This window comes from Scatophagus argus, chromosome 19 (genome assembly GCF_020382885.2).
Source record: "Scatophagus argus isolate fScaArg1 chromosome 19, fScaArg1.pri, whole genome shotgun sequence".
Classification (NCBI taxonomy): Eukaryota; Metazoa; Chordata; class Actinopteri; family Scatophagidae; genus Scatophagus; species Scatophagus argus.
The window spans coordinates 829,930-847,598 of record NC_058511.1 but is presented as its reverse complement, the minus strand read 5'-3'; the positions used below and the strand labels follow the sequence as shown (position 1 = coordinate 847,598).

At 46.3% G+C, this 17,669-nt stretch overlaps 3 protein-coding genes across 3 annotated transcripts in view; 1 reads left to right on the top strand and 2 right to left on the bottom strand.

Moving 5' to 3' along the window:
* The window catches only part of LOC124050749 (rho guanine nucleotide exchange factor TIAM2-like), a 31,852-nt gene extending 26,360 nt beyond the window's left edge, over positions 1-5,492 (bottom strand). Inside the window, exon 1 of the mRNA XM_046373558.1 lies at positions 5,265-5,492. The gene's annotated coding sequence lies outside the window, so the exon portion shown is untranslated. The remainder of the gene's footprint in view (positions 1-5,264) is intronic.
* Positions 5,493-6,070: 578 nt separating this feature from the next.
* Positions 6,071-13,090, bottom strand: LOC124050761 (transcription factor E2F1-like). The gene is made up of 9 exons (XM_046373590.1): positions 12,828-13,090; positions 11,455-11,748; positions 10,414-10,460; positions 9,803-9,858; positions 9,512-9,698; positions 9,169-9,324; positions 8,658-8,772; positions 7,675-7,822; positions 6,071-7,299 (listed from the first exon to the last, which is right to left on the bottom strand). The coding sequence occupies exons 1-9, from the start codon at positions 12,942-12,944 to the stop codon at positions 7,271-7,273; spliced, it is 1,149 nt and encodes a 382-aa protein (XP_046229546.1). The 5' UTR covers positions 12,945-13,090; the 3' UTR covers positions 6,071-7,270.
* A 1,370-nt stretch (positions 13,091-14,460) lies between these two features.
* LOC124050769 (snaclec 1-like) lies at positions 14,461-16,230 on the top strand. Its single transcript, XM_046373603.1, has 5 exons — positions 14,461-14,553; positions 14,925-15,073; positions 15,538-15,675; positions 15,748-15,862; positions 16,023-16,230. The coding sequence occupies exons 1-5, from the start codon at positions 14,487-14,489 to the stop codon at positions 16,094-16,096; spliced, it is 543 nt and encodes a 180-aa protein (XP_046229559.1). The 5' UTR covers positions 14,461-14,486; the 3' UTR covers positions 16,097-16,230.
* The last annotated feature ends 1,439 nt before the right edge of the window (positions 16,231-17,669 follow it).

Below are 17,669 nucleotides of genomic sequence, written 5' to 3'. Positions count from 1 at the left end.
AAAACTGCATCAGTTTACTCCACTGGACCAGAAACCAGGAAATACAAAACCATGTTGTCAACCATGTGGATGACAGAGGCTTCAATGGGGGCACAGTGGCTCCAGCCCCCGCTAAACCATCGAGTTGGACGCTGAGATCACGCCAGGACTGTCGGCTCCCAACCAAACCGTCCTGGACACAAACTGCTGCAGACATCTGGCTGCTGCTGCAGGAATTTCCCGCTCTGGTTGTAAACAACATGACGTCAACAACACACAAGCACACACTGATTTCCTCTGAGCTGTGTTTGATGCACACCTCTGAAGGGTCAAACATCCCGTCACACACTTCCTGTCCTGCTGTCACTGCACATACACAACGACCCCAACAGGAAACAAAAAGGTCCAAAAAAAAGTTTCCACATGTGAAGAACCCAGCGGGAACAAAGTCACGCCTGCTTTATCACGCTTTGGTTCAGCATCTACAAGCTCAAAAGACTGATGTCGTTTCACTTCGTTGGCTTGTGTTAACTCGCTGCAGTCACATAAAAACATGTGGACCCTCTTAAAGCCCGAGCAGCTCCGTCGTCTTACGTAAGAGAGTCACCAGAAACCAACTGCTCTCCTCGTCTGATTACACAACACTGGAAAACAACAAGGATGAAGGAGGAGGAGGAGAAAAGATGGTTTGAACTGAGAAACAGAGGGAATGTATAAGGCATAAGACGCCATATCAAAGCCACTCTTCTCTGTGCATTCAAACCTTTCATCTAAATGGACTCTGCTCTGTCACAGGCTCTCTGCAGGTTTCAGTCTGTCCTGCAGTCTTTCCTTTTACATGAATACACACACTGCAGCCAGCATGTTACACCTGTGAGTGATGTCAGCACGCAACAACGCGCAGCAGATCGACATGAGCTCGTTCTTAACGACATGTTGAGCCTTGCGAAGGGTTCCACTGCAGCATCCAGATCTTACCTGCATCAGATCCAAACCTGACCAATAAGACAGAGCCGTTCAGACCGATACATGACTTAAAAACTTCCTCGAGCTCCCTGACAGGAAGACCACGAGTTACCGCCTTCAGATGTTTCTGCTGTTCTGATATTCACTGTGGAAACTCGCAGTCACATGAAAAAGACGCTGCAGCTCTGGAGTCTACATCTCAGCATCAGCATCTTTTAGTTTTTCCACTGCAGAGCTGTTTGGTGAATCAGAGCCAGAAACGCCTGGAGCCTCACCAGTCAGCTTCAAGTGTCCCGTTACCAAAGCCCAACCGAGCGACGATGGAAAAACTCGCCAGCACGACGACAACACGCTGCTGCGCTAATGCAGTGGAAATAAAAAGCTCAACATATCAGGAGTGATTTTTCCCTGAGGAATCAAAGCTGGAAGGGAAGGGTGGAAGGACAGACGGAGGGATGGAAAGATGTGCCCAGGACATGGGAAACAGGAAAACTGGATATGTTTTCCAATCTGAACAAATCCACCCTGGGGGAGGGGGCACAGTCTGCGGAGGCTCCACAAGATCCTGTTTATGAAACACAGAGAGATGAAGACTGGCCTTCTCACCCTGTGGGGAGACGCTCTCAAATGTCATCCACGGAACAGGTCGGACTTCATTAAGCAGAGATTTAACAATGAAGAAGAACATCCTGACAAAGCTGACCCGGCTGACTGTGTGTCTGTCACGGCTTCATCACCGATTCACTGACCGGACAGGCAGGCCGAGCGACGGCTTCGCTACGACGTGGGAAAACGGACAGAATTCTGTGAGTAATTGGAAGCAGCTGTGGAGGGAAACACTGATCCCAGTTGGCTGTTGGAAGCTGATCTGAGAACAGCAGCAGGGTGATGTAACACAGCGACACTGATTTGAGATTTTCTACCCAGTTTTCAGCATGTGTCACTCTTTAAAGGACCATGCCACTGATTTTACATGTAAAGCAACACACACAACAAACTGCGTCTGGGACTGCTGCACTTGAACCTACCACAGAGACTACAGCTGACGGCCAACGTCCTGCTCCTGCGTGAGAGGAAACGACTCTTCGTACCAGCAGGCGGCGGCAGGCTGTCGTTATGAGCGTTTGCCTTTCAGTTGGTCTTGGTCCGATTGGAGGCAGAGCCAGTCTCTGCTACTCTATTGGCCGAAAAGCTGCCGCCGAGGATCAACAGTGCGGGACAAACCACAGCAGCATCACAGACGCTCAGCGACATCCTGATGTTAGCCCACCGTTAGCTTGGTGGCCATAAGAGCCAACAGCTACAGCTGCTGTACACGTCAGTCAACCCTCTGTGACTCGATAAAACATCAGTTAATGTTCAGTTGTTTTATTAGCCATGCTAGCAGCATGACGCTAACAGCAGCCACTGAAATATTTTAACAACTGCTGCTAGATGGGCAGAGACATTCAGGGTTTCCAGAGGATGAAGCCAACTGCCTGCAGTGAGTATCACTGGATTACTTTGGTAAAAAGTTAAAAACCGACTGAGTTCTGGGTCGTTTCCATGTGTGGTTTCTAAACATCTTTATGGACCAATCAGAAGGTGACACATCATAAAGGAGACACAGAAGACAGAAGAGACAGGAGGGCATCCCTCTGGACTGAGGACATTTCATGGTTCTTTTTCCCCTGCAGTCTGCAACCCCTCTCACCCTGCCTCACCCCACCCCCACCCCCTTGCCCCTCACCCCTCCAACACGCTAACCAGCCTTTCAGTTCTGTGGACAAATGAGACACCAAAGAAACCTCATTATCAAGAGCTGTTCGTTTACAGTTTCCTTCATCCTGAGTAAGCAATGCAGGATGAATCTGTGTGTGTGTCTAAAGTCTTTATTTATTTACTGGCTGATTGCTCTGTTATTTACACACACAAAAATTGCTGAATTACAGAATCAAAACCGAATCTCTTGTCATTAAGTTTTCGCTGTGACAATCCTGCTGCAATAAAGACATTTAAACCCCATTTTCACTTGAAATCTGAGGTGTTTAGGGTCCATAAATTTGGCAGTGAGTTCAGCCTGAAGCTCAGCTGAGTCCACAACATCCCTGTCCAAACCACAGGGAGAGGAAAAACAGCGGTGGGTTTTGCCCAGAACAGTGTTGGCCTTGTTAAATCTGGGTTAAGGTATGCAGCTCCGTCCACTTCCTGTGTTGACGCTGAGGATCGTGAAGCTCAAAGAGACCTTAATTCACCTGCACGCGAGTCTGATGGCTGTCGAACGTCCTGACAGCTGCAGCAGCACACAGAGACGCAATCCCCTCAGCTGTTTACTCCACAAAATAACAAACACTGAACCTCCGCCTTCGATCGCAGTCGGCAACACTGACAAAATCAAATCAAGCTAAAATTTGGTTTTCTTTTCCATGCTAACCACGCCTCTCTGACCTCTGACCTTGCTCATCTATAATCTGAGGCTTGCTGCTGTGAATTTGACTGCGACAAGAATTTTAAATGGCTGGTTTAACCTCCTGCCTGCAGCGAGGTGATAATAAAAGTCTATCGTGGTGAAAATGAGATCCAATTAGCCAGAAGCTGCTTCACTTTGTGTGCTAACTGAGTTCAGCTCTGCTGAGTTCAGATCCAATCAGCTCGGCCTCAAACACAAGCCCTCCATTGTGTCAGAACGGGCCGGTCAGGCCTATCGCCGTTTTCCATCATGCAGAAGGCGGCGGCCTCACACGACAACATGAAGGTTAATTAGGTAGAAAATCCAGTGCACATTCCAGGTGAACACAGACACCCTTCTTCTTCTTCTTCTGCTGCTGCTGCTGTTGCGGTGGCGGCGGTGGCAGCAGCATCGGTGGTCACGCTGGGCTGCCTGCCCGCCATGACGAGAGGGAAACCAAACTGCTGGTTTCACCTCCACAGTGTGTGTGTCTGTGTGTGTGTGCGTGCCTGTCAAGTGTTTCACTGCATTCAGAGAAATCCAGCAGATCTGTTCTTTAAGATCACTGACGTAAATAAAAAGAAGCCCGACGCATCTCAGCTTCAAAAAGGAAGTCAAAACATCCCCGATGCGAGCGCTGCCATCTTGTTCCGGTGATGTCATTTGGGGTCTGTGCAGCAGTGATGACGAGGTGGTCGCTTCCCTCACAGACTTGGACTTTGACAAAGTTTCTCTGAGGCTGTGAAGAGCTGCAGCAGTTCGTTCAGGAGTCAACAGACACTCTGAGCTGATGTGAGGGAGGAAACTGACTCTCATTAGCTCCCAGTGGAGACTAATGAGCTCCAGTCAGGATTCATCAACATGCTGTTTAACTGTGAGGTGACATGTGGAGAGCCTGGACACACAGAACAGCCTGCCATTGTTGATGTGAGCCCACGTGTCGCGCTGATCGCTCAGGTGTTTCTCTTATTGATTCTCTGTGCACGGGCCGCCTTTGTTTCCCTGAGAGATAATCCGTCTCAAAGCCACATTGTCTGTGTATGCAGCCACCTGGTGACCAGAGGTCGCAGCCCATTTTAACCAGCTGCATGTCCCGTGACCATTAAAGCTCATGTCGTCGCAACAACAACAACCCTCAGACGAGCCACGCTGATCTTAAGTCAGCAACGTCTTGACTGAGGCTAAGAAGACGCGGAATCAGGTCAAAGGTCAGCCTCACTGTGACAACCAGAGGATGTTTTGGTTTGATAAATAACCCGTTAACTCCATAGATTGTAAACTGTTGCAGATGAATCAATCTGTCAACTGACTGTATTTGACAGTTTAGGGATTTGCAGTTGGTGCTCTGCAAAGACAACACAGGAAGTGGTCAGCGTTAGCCTTCAGGTGTGGGGTTCGGACAAGAACACAGTCCACTTCATCCCAGCTGTCCTGCCATGGAGACAGCAGACCAAAGAAGATGACACCCGAGTCACCTCCGGAAGTTTGAAGTTAACAGCTGTGTGCCGTTAACGAACGTGAGCTCAGAAACGTGTCCTCTGATGTCCATGCAGGGAACATCAACATTCAGCGTCCTGCATGTGGACGCTGAAGGACATGCCGTCTCTGTTCACATTACGGAATCAGCTTCAGTCTGCCAGCACACACACACACGCACACAAAGTCCTGAAGTGACGACCGCTAACACACCTCCTGTGAGCTTTTACACTCACGTTACAGAAGCAACACTCATCTTCTGTGAGGAATAAAGACTTACAAAAGAGATGAGACGACACACTGCAGCAACAACAAACACACACCACAGGAGGCTGACGCCCAGCACCAACACACACAGGGGAATATCAAGAGGAACTCGATTTGCTGGGACAGTGAAGGCATCGTGTGGACTCACCTGCGGCCGATTCCCACCTTTGAAAGCTCCTGGAGCAGATGATTCAGTCTTGTGTTCCTCTGCTGCCTTCACGTGTTCTGGTAAATCTGTGTGCTCGAGTCTCGTGTTGCCCGCCCTGAAGGCAGGAGGGCGGAGTCCCTCAGCTGGACCAGGACCAGGACCACACAACACTCGAGAGCAATAAACACACACACACACACACACACAATACGCACTGAAGTGTTTCAGTTACTTACTTACTTCATACTTCATGTATTGTACTTATGACACTCTCACTTTTTAATGTTAATAAAACACAGCCATGTTTTTTTTTAAAGAGAGGTCGATTATTAGTAATCAGAGCAACCAATAAATGATATTTGGAACAGATCATTTGTAGTAAAAATTAAATTCTTTGTGTGAAAATACAAATTAACCGAGTCACTCAAGTACAATAATCATGAACATGAACGTCACTGAACACGTAGAATAATGTGTGAGTGCGTGGACTGCTGGTCCTTACCACAGCTCACTGCTGATGTGTGAACACTTTGCTTTATAATGTGTTATTAGAACTCAGACCACCAGCCTCTGCTGACGTCCTTCTGGACCAATAAATAATCTGGATTACTAGAAGAACTAAAGTTTCTTCCGTTGCAGAAACATCCTTCAAGTCTCGGACCACAGAAAGCAGCTGCTGCCCCCTGGCTGCTGCACCTGGTACTACCACAAAGGTTTGGAGTGAGCGGAACAAAGAGGAGACCTCATTGTCAAAGCGCCATAAACACTCATTGAAACAGTAACAACATGTGCCAACATCAGTAAGTATAATGTCATTCATTTATTACCGAAAATTCTTCACAGAAGTGAAGTTTTATGCTTAGTGCCTGCAGACAAAATCCCACATTTCTCTGCTAGTACAACATCTTTACAAAGCAAACAATCAATGGATAAATGGAGATAATAATCCGCAGATGAACTCAGAATGAAAAGAATCAGTAGTTTTATACAAAATAGTTCAAAATGAGTTCCAGCTCAACCAACTCCAACATTAACAGAACAAAACAGTGGTGCATCTGGAAGAGCAGCAGACTCCTGTCCAAAAGACCGCAGTTCGAAACTCTGCTTGTGCAAACTCCGGTCTGGTTCTGGGGGCAGCCCTGGCCTAGAGGCTGGAGAAGTGGCTTGTGATCAGAGGGGTGCTGGTTCGATTCCCCTACTGGACGGGCAGGAGTGATTAATGCACTCAAGGATGTTGCATGTGTGTTCAACTAAGGATGGGTTAAATACAATGTATGTAAAAATATATATACTGCTAATTATTCTTCTTCTTAAAATCCTGCTGCCATTGATGCATGAGTCCCAATCACCCGATGAGAGAGGATTTAGCAGTACAACAGTACTTTTACTACGAATACTTTAAATACTCACACTCGCACACTTTTACTTGTTTTGAAGTATTAAAGTAAACCACTGCTCTCTTCCCATTGGCTGGAGGGCACTTCCACAGTGCGTGATCACACTGAAGCGTCAGGAAATCAAACCAGCAGAAATCACATTTTCATATTTTATTGGCCAAAATGTTTTTATATCCGAAACACAAAGTCAAATGGAGGTTATCTGACAGTAAAGGTCAGTCGTGATGATGCAGCTGTGCTACCTCCTCTTCATCACCTCTAATACAAAAATAAAGCTCGTCACCCTCACCTTCGCTGTGGTCAGGATTTCATGTCTCAGCAGAGCGACAGGATCAACGCAGCAGGAGTTCAAAACTGTCACCGCTCATCCATAAGCACAGTGTTTGTGCTTGTTAATGACAGAAGTGCCCTTTAACAGACTCGGACTGATGGTGTGAGTCTGCAGCTGAAATCACATTCAGTGACCTGATGTGAGCTGACAGTCAGCAGGAACCCCCACAATGTTCCAGTGCACCACCTGTGAGCTGCAGGTACCTGCAGACGACCTCATCCAGCCTCTCACCGTATTCCCACATCTGCGTCTGGCGCCCCCTGGTGGTGGGCTGCAGGTCACACACTTTGTGCAGAGCTCTGCGTACCTGAACAAGACAAATAAAAACAGAGGCTGCAGCTCCGCCCACAAGCAACAAAGAATGTTCTACCCCGGTCCTGACATGTGGTTTCAGTTCATATGGGTGACACCACATTTGGTCAATACGCCTGACTGCTGAGCTTCTCACCTGGCTGCAGTGATGTACAGGTGTACTGCAGAGGCCTGTGACATCACTGCTGTCGTTACAGGTGCAGCAGAGTTTCTGACTACGCCTGAGGTTAAACTTTCAACCAGCGAGGGCAGCAAAGCCCTGCTTGTCATGTCAGCTGAGTGATGAAGCGCAGCAGAGCTGGTGTTGACCTGCCTCACCTCACCGTCTCCTGTCTCAAACCGTCCCGCAGAGTCCAATGGGCCTGTTTACCTGTCTGCAAGGCAGTCGTTCTGATGCGACTCTTCTCCAGTGACAGAAAGAAGGCGGGGTCAGAGGTCACAGTGCAGGCTGAGCCCACTTCACAGGTCACCACCATGATGGGACCCCTTCCTGCCTTCAGGTGGACCTGGACGCTGTCCTGCATCAGCACACACCAAGAGAGAAGCAAACGATGATTACTGTCTCTGTCCATGAATTTGTAATTCACGGATTATTAATTTGGTTTGTAAAACGTCAGACTGTGGCGAAGTTTTCCTTGTTGACGTCTCTGAATACTTTGTTGTGAAAAACCCAAAGAGATTCGGTTTACTGGGATATGAAAACATCAAACAAAATCCTCAACCTGCAAACTGCAATCAAAGAACTTCTTGTTTGAAACATAATAATGGTCAAAATAGCTTAATAGTTTTTAGATTTTGTGTTGGCTTATGAAAATGACTTGAACATTAGGCAGTTATTTGTGTCTGACATGACTCGGTTTCTACACCATATTAAGAATTTTCTGTTTATTGTTACACATTTAAATGCCAAAAGTGAAAATAAGGTGTGTCAGTGTCGGGACGATGCTGAGGGTGGAGGCTTGTGCTCATGTCTCCTCGTCCTTCACCCCTGATCAGTTTCCCGTCCTTGTGTTAGCTTACATGTAGCCTTGTAATGCTAACGTTTCCTTTGTAGGTCGCTGTGATTACTTGTGCTCGTGTTAGCTTTAACGCCAACCACCGACAGAAAGATGGCCGACATAGCTCTACTTCCTCCCACTGCACAAAAGTGATGCTAAAACATCCCTGATCAAGTGCTGCCATCTTGTTCTGGTGATGTCGTTTGGAGCCAGAGTCTGTACAATAGTGAGCGAGTTCCCACCCACACACCTGTCTGAGCCAATCAGCAGTCAAACAGGACGTAATCACTCAGATTTTCCAAAATATCAAACATGTTTGAAAATAAAGTGAGTCCACCTGTACAGGTGGGTTTACCTCAGTGGGTGCAGGAATCTCCAGTTTAGTTTCCTCCGGAGCTTTGACGACGATCACCGTCTGCTCCTGGAAGGCTTGGAGTCGGCTGACGTCCTCGTGGGTCACGTAGGCCGACGTGAAGACGTGAAGTTAAAGAAAACCAGCTTCATTTTTATCAAAGTCAAGAAACAGATTTTAACCACTGGCTTACAACACCTGTTGGCTTCACCCAAGTCTGCTGCCATGTTTTACTTCACAGAGCTGAATTTCACTCTCACATCGGTTCTACTCAAAACTACAAATCATGTGATGTTTTTCTCAGCAGTTTGAGGCAGCCATTCATTTCAGTTTTTCTCTGCACAACAAGAAACTTCCTTCCTTCAGGCTCTGATTTCATTTTTGACATTGGCGGACACCTGAGGACCCCTCAGGAGGAGCTGCAGGATGAGGGAGGGGAACATGTGATCTCCTCCTCATGCTCCTCCTCACTGCTGACCACTGACGTCTTGCCTGATTGGCTGTCATAGGATATTCAGAGTTTTCCACATCGTCAGTCATGTCGAAGAGCTGCTGGGCGCAGCTTTTGATGAGGCCGTCCAGCGCGCTCTCCACCAGCTTCAGGTTCTCCAGCTCTCTGTGGAACTTGTTTTGGCTCCTCCACAGAAAGCTGGAGACCGGATGGCTTCCTCTGTACAAGGACCAGACAGACAGACAGCAGCTTTAAAAGATCCCTGTGGCCATGTGATTCATTGAAAACACAAAACACTCATCAATAAAGGGAAATAAGACGAATCCGGAGCTGAACGATAAAACCTCACACAGTGAGAGACACAACAATCTGAAGCATCCTCTCATGAAGTTTGTCGGGGACTCACATCCACCTGATCCTGTTGGTAGACTCCTTCTCGATGAGTCTGATGCCATACAGGACGTTGGTGATGTCGTAGACTCGCCGACGGCGAGTCTGCAAGCTCGTTGCCACCTGTCTGAGGTCCAAAGAACCGCCCGGCGACTCCAGCAGCAGCTCCAGGAACCGTCGAGTCAGCAGTCCCAGAGACACGTCTGAACACGACAGCACACACACACACACACAGAGTCAGAGTCGTTCGTGTCTGTGAGCTGAGTTCGCAGATGAATCGATGAATCGAGTTATCTGGTAGCATTACCCATTCTGGAAAACTTCTTGGACTGGACGGAATCTTTCTTCTGCAGCAGAGGAACACTGGCAAGAATAAAGACAACATATTTAAACCTACTGCATGCCATCATGAAACTGTGCAGAGGGCAGTTCAGATGTCACGTCACAAATTAAATCTAAATACATTTTGTGTGAGTGGCTGCTGGCAGGACACGCTAACATGCTGAGGTGGTTAAACCAAGAGGGCAAATCTGTAGTGAAATCAGCAGGAGGAGAGCTGCTTAGCTGGTTAGCTGTTAGCCGTTATCAGCAGAGACCTGCAATGTGTTTGGCTGGTGGAGCTAACAGCTAACTGCAGAGCTAAACGCACAGCAGGACTGAGAGTTTCTGTTCAGAAGAAACTCTCAGTTTCTGTTCAGAAGAAAACTCTCAGTGTTAAATGTGAGAACACAACACGTTAACAGTAAAAACATGTACTACAATTTAATTTAATTAGAGAGTTTGGTCTAGACCTGCTCAAATTGGAAAGTGTCATGAGATAACTTTTGTTGTGAATTGGCGCTATATAAATAAACTGAATTGAAATACAGTACTTCATCGGAGTACAGTTTGGAGGTAAATGTACTGAATGTTTGTTACCTGGTCTTCTGGGCCTCTGGAGGAATCTTCAAACATGTTCCTGGATCCTGGAATTCAGAAGAGCAAATAAAAGATTATGACAAGCAGGACAATTTGAAGCATTTCAGTGGAAGGTGAACATTTGGTGAGTTTTAACATAACGTCTAGAGAACAACAAGTTTTACAGGAAGACAACAAATTTAACTGCACACTAATTTGGCCAAGATAACAGACACACCTCTCAGTATGATGCAGACTGCAAACCACAACCTCATGAATAAACATGTGGTCAAATCAGCAGCTGGCTGACAGCGTCGGTCACAAGTCGTCTTTGTGAAGCGGCCGGCCAGCGTACTGTTCACAAGTCTCTGCTGTCAGACAGCTGAACAAAGCTGCCGTCCTCTGCTGATAAAATCGCTGCTTTTTATCACCGCACAAATCCAAGTCACTGACAAAACCTCTGCCACACAGTTCTGAACCTCAGTGAGGGGCTCACACTGGGAAGAAGTGCCCTTTCTGAATGAGCAATGACTTACTTCAGTCTGGGCAGAGGACTGAAATGGAAAGGATGAGAAGATGTTTTTACTGAGTGAAGCGGCTCAGTGTGGAGGCACTCTGAGGCTCCTCTAACCCAGAGGACTTGGGTGGGTCTGTTTAAAACTGAACGGCACTGCAGTGCTCGCTGCAGGATGTTTGTGTCTGCAAGCTGTGAACACAACATTAACATAACGTAAGATGGCACGTTGAACTTAGAGCAACACGATCATTTGTTTGCAGCCGTTTCATCTGCGCTCTGTGACACCTTATGATTCTGCTGCTCGGCAGGTGGTCCCCGGAGGCTCTTCACAGCTTTTCCTCTGAAAACGACGCCGTGAGAGCGCCACAACAGTAAAGTTGTCTGGACAGACAAACACTGACATGAAAGTCATTAAGCTGCCATTACACTACCAAAGACTCCCAACACACTCTCAGCCCGTTTTCTCAGTGCCATTTCATACTCGGGTGTTAAAGACGTCTTTAGCACATGGTATAACTTAAATGGCAGACAAACAGTCTCTGCACCTGCAGTGGAGGATTTGGCGCAGGAGAAGCACATTCTCCACCTTCGTCTCTGACAGCAGCATCATCGCCCTCCTCACAGCCTCCGGTGGCCGACTGCTCCTCTTCCTCAGAGGACTCAGCTCCCCAGGGGCTGACGAGGCCCAGCGTCCCGTCCAGGAAAGGCGGCATGATGGGAATGGCATCGCTGGTGACCCCGTCGGTGGAGACGTCCTCTGGCAGGAAGTGGTCTTCACAGATCACATGCTGCTCTGTCGAGTCCTGCTTGTCCGTCTGCCTCAGCGCCGCCAGCCATACCTGAACAAAGACGTCAGGGTTGTCAGATTAATCGATGAAGAGGATAATCAGTGCAACAGGCAGCTCTCAGACCTGACTGGGCTGTCACTGAAGTTTATTCTCATCCAAGTGACTTTGTTGGGTTTGTTTTACACTTACAGTCAACAGAATGAGTAAGAATTCTTAAAGGGACGTCTTCAAATGCTTTTTGTCTAAAACGTCTGAGTGAATGAAAAGCCCATGAATCATCACATCGGAGTGTTTCTTCACGAGTACTCAAACGATGCCGCAGACACCAGAGTAGCTGCTGGCTTGTTTGCTGGTGGTGAACTCAGACAGGTGAGGAATGAAGACGGCGATGAAGCAGGTTCCAAAATAAACTGCAGCACCGCCCTGTAACATCAGCTCCAACAGGATCAGAGACAGCGGCTGCCCAGAGGTTACAGACTGATCTAACAACTGACGAGCATCGACAGTCTGAGGCTCGCTGCTGACAGATGTTTTCAGAATCGATTGATTATTTTCTCAATGACTTTACCAATACTAATTCCAGGACTAGAAAACGAGATTTTGAATTTCTCTGACTTCTCCAGGTTTTCCATGACCGCGGAGACCCTGCATTCGATGCACACCTGCGTACTGTTTCGAGCTGCCCGCAGGCGCAGGCGCAGACGGAGGAGCTGAAGCCGTCAGCTTAGCCTTCATCCTGTGCCGAGAAATACAGTCTGAAAACACGTACGAATGAAGCAGAATATCCGAACGAGCCAAGCAGACATCATACATACATACTACATCATAAAAGTTAGATTTCTGATTTATTCGAAGTGTTTTTACTTGTACACACACGAGTATCGAGCGGGTGGTTTGAATTTAAGTCTGATCACCGCCACATCTCAGCGTAACGCACAGCCGCTTCTGTGAGCTTTTCTCCGGAAGCCACCCGGGAGACGCTGCCCATGGACGGATTCTGTCTCAGGTCTGTCTCCGGAGAAGCTGGGCCAAAGCAGGCCACAAGAAGGGCCCCGGTAGAAAGAGGGGACAACACACGTGAATACCCAGGTTACGGTGTCTTAGCCCCGGTTAGCGTCTTCAGACCGTACCTTGACTCGAGCCGGATCTGTGGGGAAATCAAAGAACCTCTTCGGTGTCCGGTTGAAGATGCTCCGGTTGACGTTGACTGTTCGGTTGGGACACCCAGAGACAACACACTTCACCATACTGTCTGTCCTCCGTCCAAAGCCCCGTTTGTACACGTTATCTAGAACTGCAGCACACACACAACACAAACGTACGATTTGTTTATGTCGCGTTTCATGTTGTATTTTACACCGGAAATAGACGTTTGTGACCCGGATGTACAGCAATGGAGGCAAACTTTCCCTCCACTTCCCTTTTCCAGGTCTTTGACGCCGATTGGCACCATTTCTTGTTTAATCCAAGTATCTTGCAAATATTTAGATCTTTTACTAGCAAAACCACAAGAGAAAATGACACTGAAGTTGTCATCAAAATGTACTTGAAGCATCAAAAATACCGTTTGACTGTCAATACTAATGCATTGTTTGTAAGCGGCGATTTAATGTGTCAGTGAGCTATTAGGACATAAATCAAAATACTTCAAGTTGATAGGCCTGCAGGTACTACAAAACAATATCTGAGTAGGCTTATACCTGAAGCTACTTAGTGGTTCCATCATAGCCTGACAGAAATCCGAGAATCTTGATTTTATATTGACAGCTCAAAATGTAAGCTTAATGTATGAAAAGAGCTTTTTCAACTAGATTACTCAAACAAATAAACAAATACTCAACAAATTTCAATATCAGTGGCTGTTTTCACTGCATCAAATGACAATTTTGACGTCAATGTGCTGAACCTGAAGTAAAGGGTGAGTGGCTGCTCACAGTTTCTTCATCAGGCAGAAAAACATGTCGTAAAAAGAGTCCCCATTTAGTGCAGTCTCCTCCAGCTTGAGCACTGTTTGACCAAATTATAGATCCTTATTATGAATCCTAACACCAGTCTGTGGATTTCACACTGGGAGAGTTGAAATGTGAGTTTAGTAGTTATGCTACCTTGATCCCATCACATATAAACCTTCTCATAAATGCAGTTTGTCCACATTAAATCTGAGGATTTTTGTCTCAGACCTCACTTTAAAAGCCACTCTTTGGTTAAATTTTGCACTATTATTTTATTATATTAATAAAATGATTTAATCATAACTATTGTCACATCAGCGGTATAGAAAATGGATGGATGAACTATTGTCACATATTCTGGAAGGATACTATCAACCACACTGACACACACACACACGCACACACACTCCTGATGCTTGTCCCGCCCTTGTTTGCTCATTAAGTTGATTTATTAAAATGAGCTGTGTGATATGTGGCTTTAAAACATGTGGCAGTCAACCAGCAGCAAACAGAGGAGAGGCGACTCGACTCGACTCGACTCGACTCGTCTGAGGTGAGTCCTGTCAGACATTTAAAAACATTTTGGTATTGAGCCACATGGTTCATATTACATGTCGTTCTTTCTGGCCTTTGCTGAGGCAACTCTTACTTATCCAGGGTCCCTGTAATCTTACATCTTGTCCACATTGTCTGTGGATAAAACAAGTGGGCACCTTTCAAAGTTAGACAATTTAGAGAATTCTGATCTGAGGTTGTTAAAGTTAGACGTTAAAGTTGTACTGAAAACAGTGGACCTCGTTTTGTTTCCAGATCGACAGAGTGAGGACGTCCAGAGCCATGAAGTGCACCTCTGCAGTTCTGGTCCTGGTTCTGCTGAACCTCATGGACTCTCCAGCGCAAGCCGGTGAGGAACGAATGCTGACTGAAACTGATTAGAACAAAAACACTTCAACAATGGCAGTAAAAACAAATACAATAACTTAAAACATTCAATGGGAGCAAAATTTCAATATAAAATTTATTTTATTTGGCTCTGAGTTGGTCCAAGAGAGACATAAATAATCCGTCTTGTTCAGTTTCCAACAGATGTTTCCTTCTGTGTTCTCAGTCAGTCTCAGTTTTCTGTAAAAACACAGCAGGTCCATCAAATTTGTCAAAGCTTTTACTTCTTTCATATGATCTTATATGCATTTGCATATACTCTATATTGACGGGAGATGGATCTAAATGAATGAAATAGTGTTAATTACTATTAAAGCACCGTTTTGTCCACAGATATCAGAGATGCAATCAAAGCAAGCTGTGCAGCAAAATATCAGCCCAAACCGTGTGGAACGGATGAAAGGGGCAAGGAATGGATCCGGCTGAACGACAGGAAGTGCATGCGGATGGGCCACAGCCTATATGACTACGACAGGGCAGAGGTGACACACACACACACACACTTCAGTCTCTCTGACCTTTCCGACACATAATCAACTGAGCAGCTCCAAACTTCATGTTTTAATGCACAACAGGTTATGTTCATTTTGATCTGCAAAGTAAACATGAAAAAGACAACATACAGCTGTGCTGGTCTGTAAAAAATCCACAGTTGAAAGGAAAAAACACCATTTGCATTAAAGGGAAAATCCAAAGAATGGAACAGATACAGAGCTGTGTGAGGCTGCCTCTGACCATCAGGGAGCTTCTTCTGGTTTGGCTTGGATTTCATAGTTTAGCAATTTGCAGCTCTCTGTGAAGCACAGAAGTGCTCTGTAAAGATTAATGTCACTCCTGATTTATTTCTTTTCTCTGTCTGCCTTCATGCTGGCGGCTGTGCTGTGGCTCAGAGTTTCATGTTATCTCTCCTTTGTGTTTTTCTGCTTCTCATTTCTTTTGCCTTCAGCAATGCTGCATGTACCATTATGGAGGTCATCTGGTATCCATCCACAACCTGGAAGAGTACAACAGGGTGCTGTGTATGCTCTTTAGAGAAAACAGTGAGGAGATGCTACCGGTGTGGATCGGACTCAAGAAAGATGAGGTAAGCAGAGAAACGTCTGAGGACGGAAGGAAGAAACACTCAGCCACTCACCGACTGCTTTCTCCTCCTCAGGACAGCACTGAGTACGACTACACCGATTTTAGCGAGCTGGATTTCCACAGATGGTTCGTCACACCAACAAACACTGAAAAAGGTGAAAAGGTGTGCATCCGGATGAACTATGGAGGTGAGTAAACCAAAGGTTTTTGCCCCTTAATCGTAGTTTAGTGTACTGAATAGCATCTTAGTATGGAACTTCAGTCTTTTTGTCTGTAATCTGCTGACTCCTGATGAGGTTTATTTGATCACAGAGGGAAACTGAGTTGATTTGTGTTATTTCGTTGCAGTCTGGGGCCACTGGAGTCCGCTGAACTGCTCAGAGAAGCTCCTCTACGTGTGCACCGTTGGATGGATCGAGTAACGTTCACGTGTTCATTCAGCAACGTCACGAAGACCCGGTGAGCCGAACCCCCGCTGGAGCCACAGTCCTTGTCTTCTGATCCACTGCGTCCAAACTAACTGCAATAAAAAAAACGTTCTTCTGCTTCTGCAAAAGTGTGGAGTGTCAGTCGTGTTTGTACTACCTGTCCTCAGGTTGCTGTGGCTGGAGGCCAACTAAGTGAGCGTTACAGCTCGGTGGAGGAGGACACATGCTAAGTTCACACCTCGCCCTGTCGCGGGCCTCTCGTCCATGAGACGCAGTATTTGGTTTGGTGCAAAGAAAACAGAAATATGAAGTTTTGATTTTGGGCCGAAAGGAATCCATAACTTTACACACAAACTTTTAACATAAGTTTTCACGGTTATGCCAAGCAGAGTTTTTCTTCTTTCGAGATCACACACTTACCTCAGGGACATAAAGACAAATGGACCTTCACTCATGAACATAAAGTTTTCCTTTGAGCAGATGTGAGTTCATGCTGTGATGCGGCTTTTCCATGGGGTGGCGCTGTTGTAAAGGAATCAGATCATTCTGTTCTGCAGCTGATAGAAACCAGCTGGAAGCCACACACGTCTATCATCACGTCTGCTCACGTGGCTTCGTTAAATAGGTTCAGCAGCAACCTCTGAGGCCTGTGGATGGAAATCGTTTTTAATTATTCTGTTTTATTCTGAGGAAAGAATCCCCTTCATTCAGTGACAGATGTTAATATAATGTTACTGAATTCACGAAAAACGATTAATGGTGGAAGAAGTGGAAGCAGTGGTCCAACAATGTGAAAATCACAGGTTACAGCAGTACAGTAAAAGTGTGTATGTATTATCAGCCAGTGTGCTCACCAAGCTGTGGTTTCCACTTGGTGAAACATCAGCGCCTGCACCGCGTCTGTACGCCGACTGGTCCTGCCCATGGACGGATTCTGTCTCAAGTCTGTCTCTCAATTCTGTTTCAAGGGTTCACCATCGGGTTTGGGGCGCAGACGCCTGAGAGGACAGACAGGACGAGTCCCCCACCACTTCTGATAAACAAGTTTTGCCCCTCAGTAAATGATTTCGAAATAAAAAATGCATTTATTGGAATCTGATTCTACTCTACTACTACTGAAATAATTCATGCAGAAGCATTGAAAACCACTGGCTCTGAGCCTAAACGCTGCTGTGTTACATTTTGCATGTCACACAGTAAGGACAAACCTAGTTTCCAATGTCCTTTACTTTCAAAAGGTCTGTGTGAAGCCCTTCATCACAGGTGAGCGAAAAATGTCACTGAGAAAGTGAAACGTGAGCTGACTGAGCCTGTAGAGCAAACACAATCAGACAAACGTGTTTGTGATGGTGCAAATAAAGTTTTGCTGTGAAAATTTCTGGCCTACCATGAAACACTTGCTTTTACACTGGAGTTCGGTTTAACGCTCTGTCCACTTCAAGGACCGCTGGGACTGGAGGGGAGATTTTAAAGCTAATATTTCGGATAAACTGAGCGGACCTTGAAAACAGCATGAAAAAAGGAACCTCTGCTGAGACTCACCTCTTCTGTTGGCTCGTAGAAAAAT

What these genes read in the sequence shown, in the direction of transcription:
- LOC124050769 (XM_046373603.1), top strand. Translation starts at nt 14,487, where the DNA reads ATGAAGTGCACCTCTGCAGTTCTGGTCCTGGTTCTGCTGAACCTCATG. An exon ending in ATGACTACGACAGGGCAGAG is followed by an intron (nt 15,074 to 15,537) that starts GTGACACACACA and finishes TTTTGCCTTCAG; the next exon opens with CAATGCTGCATGTACCATTA. An exon ending in CATCCGGATGAACTATGGAG is followed by an intron (nt 15,863 to 16,022) that starts GTGAGTAAACCA and finishes ATTTCGTTGCAG; the next exon opens with TCTGGGGCCACTGGAGTCCG.
- LOC124050761 (XM_046373590.1), bottom strand. Translation starts at nt 12,944, where the DNA reads ATGGTGAAGTGTGTTGTCTCTGGGTGTCCCAACCGAACAGTCAACGTC. An exon ending in GACGATGTGGAAAACTCTGA is followed by an intron (nt 8,773 to 9,168) that starts ATATCCTATGAC and finishes TCACGTCTTCAC; the next exon opens with GTCGGCCTACGTGACCCACG. An exon ending in AACGACTGCCTTGCAGACAG is followed by an intron (nt 7,300 to 7,674) that starts GTAAACAGGCCC and finishes TGTCTTGTTCAG; the next exon opens with GTACGCAGAGCTCTGCACAA.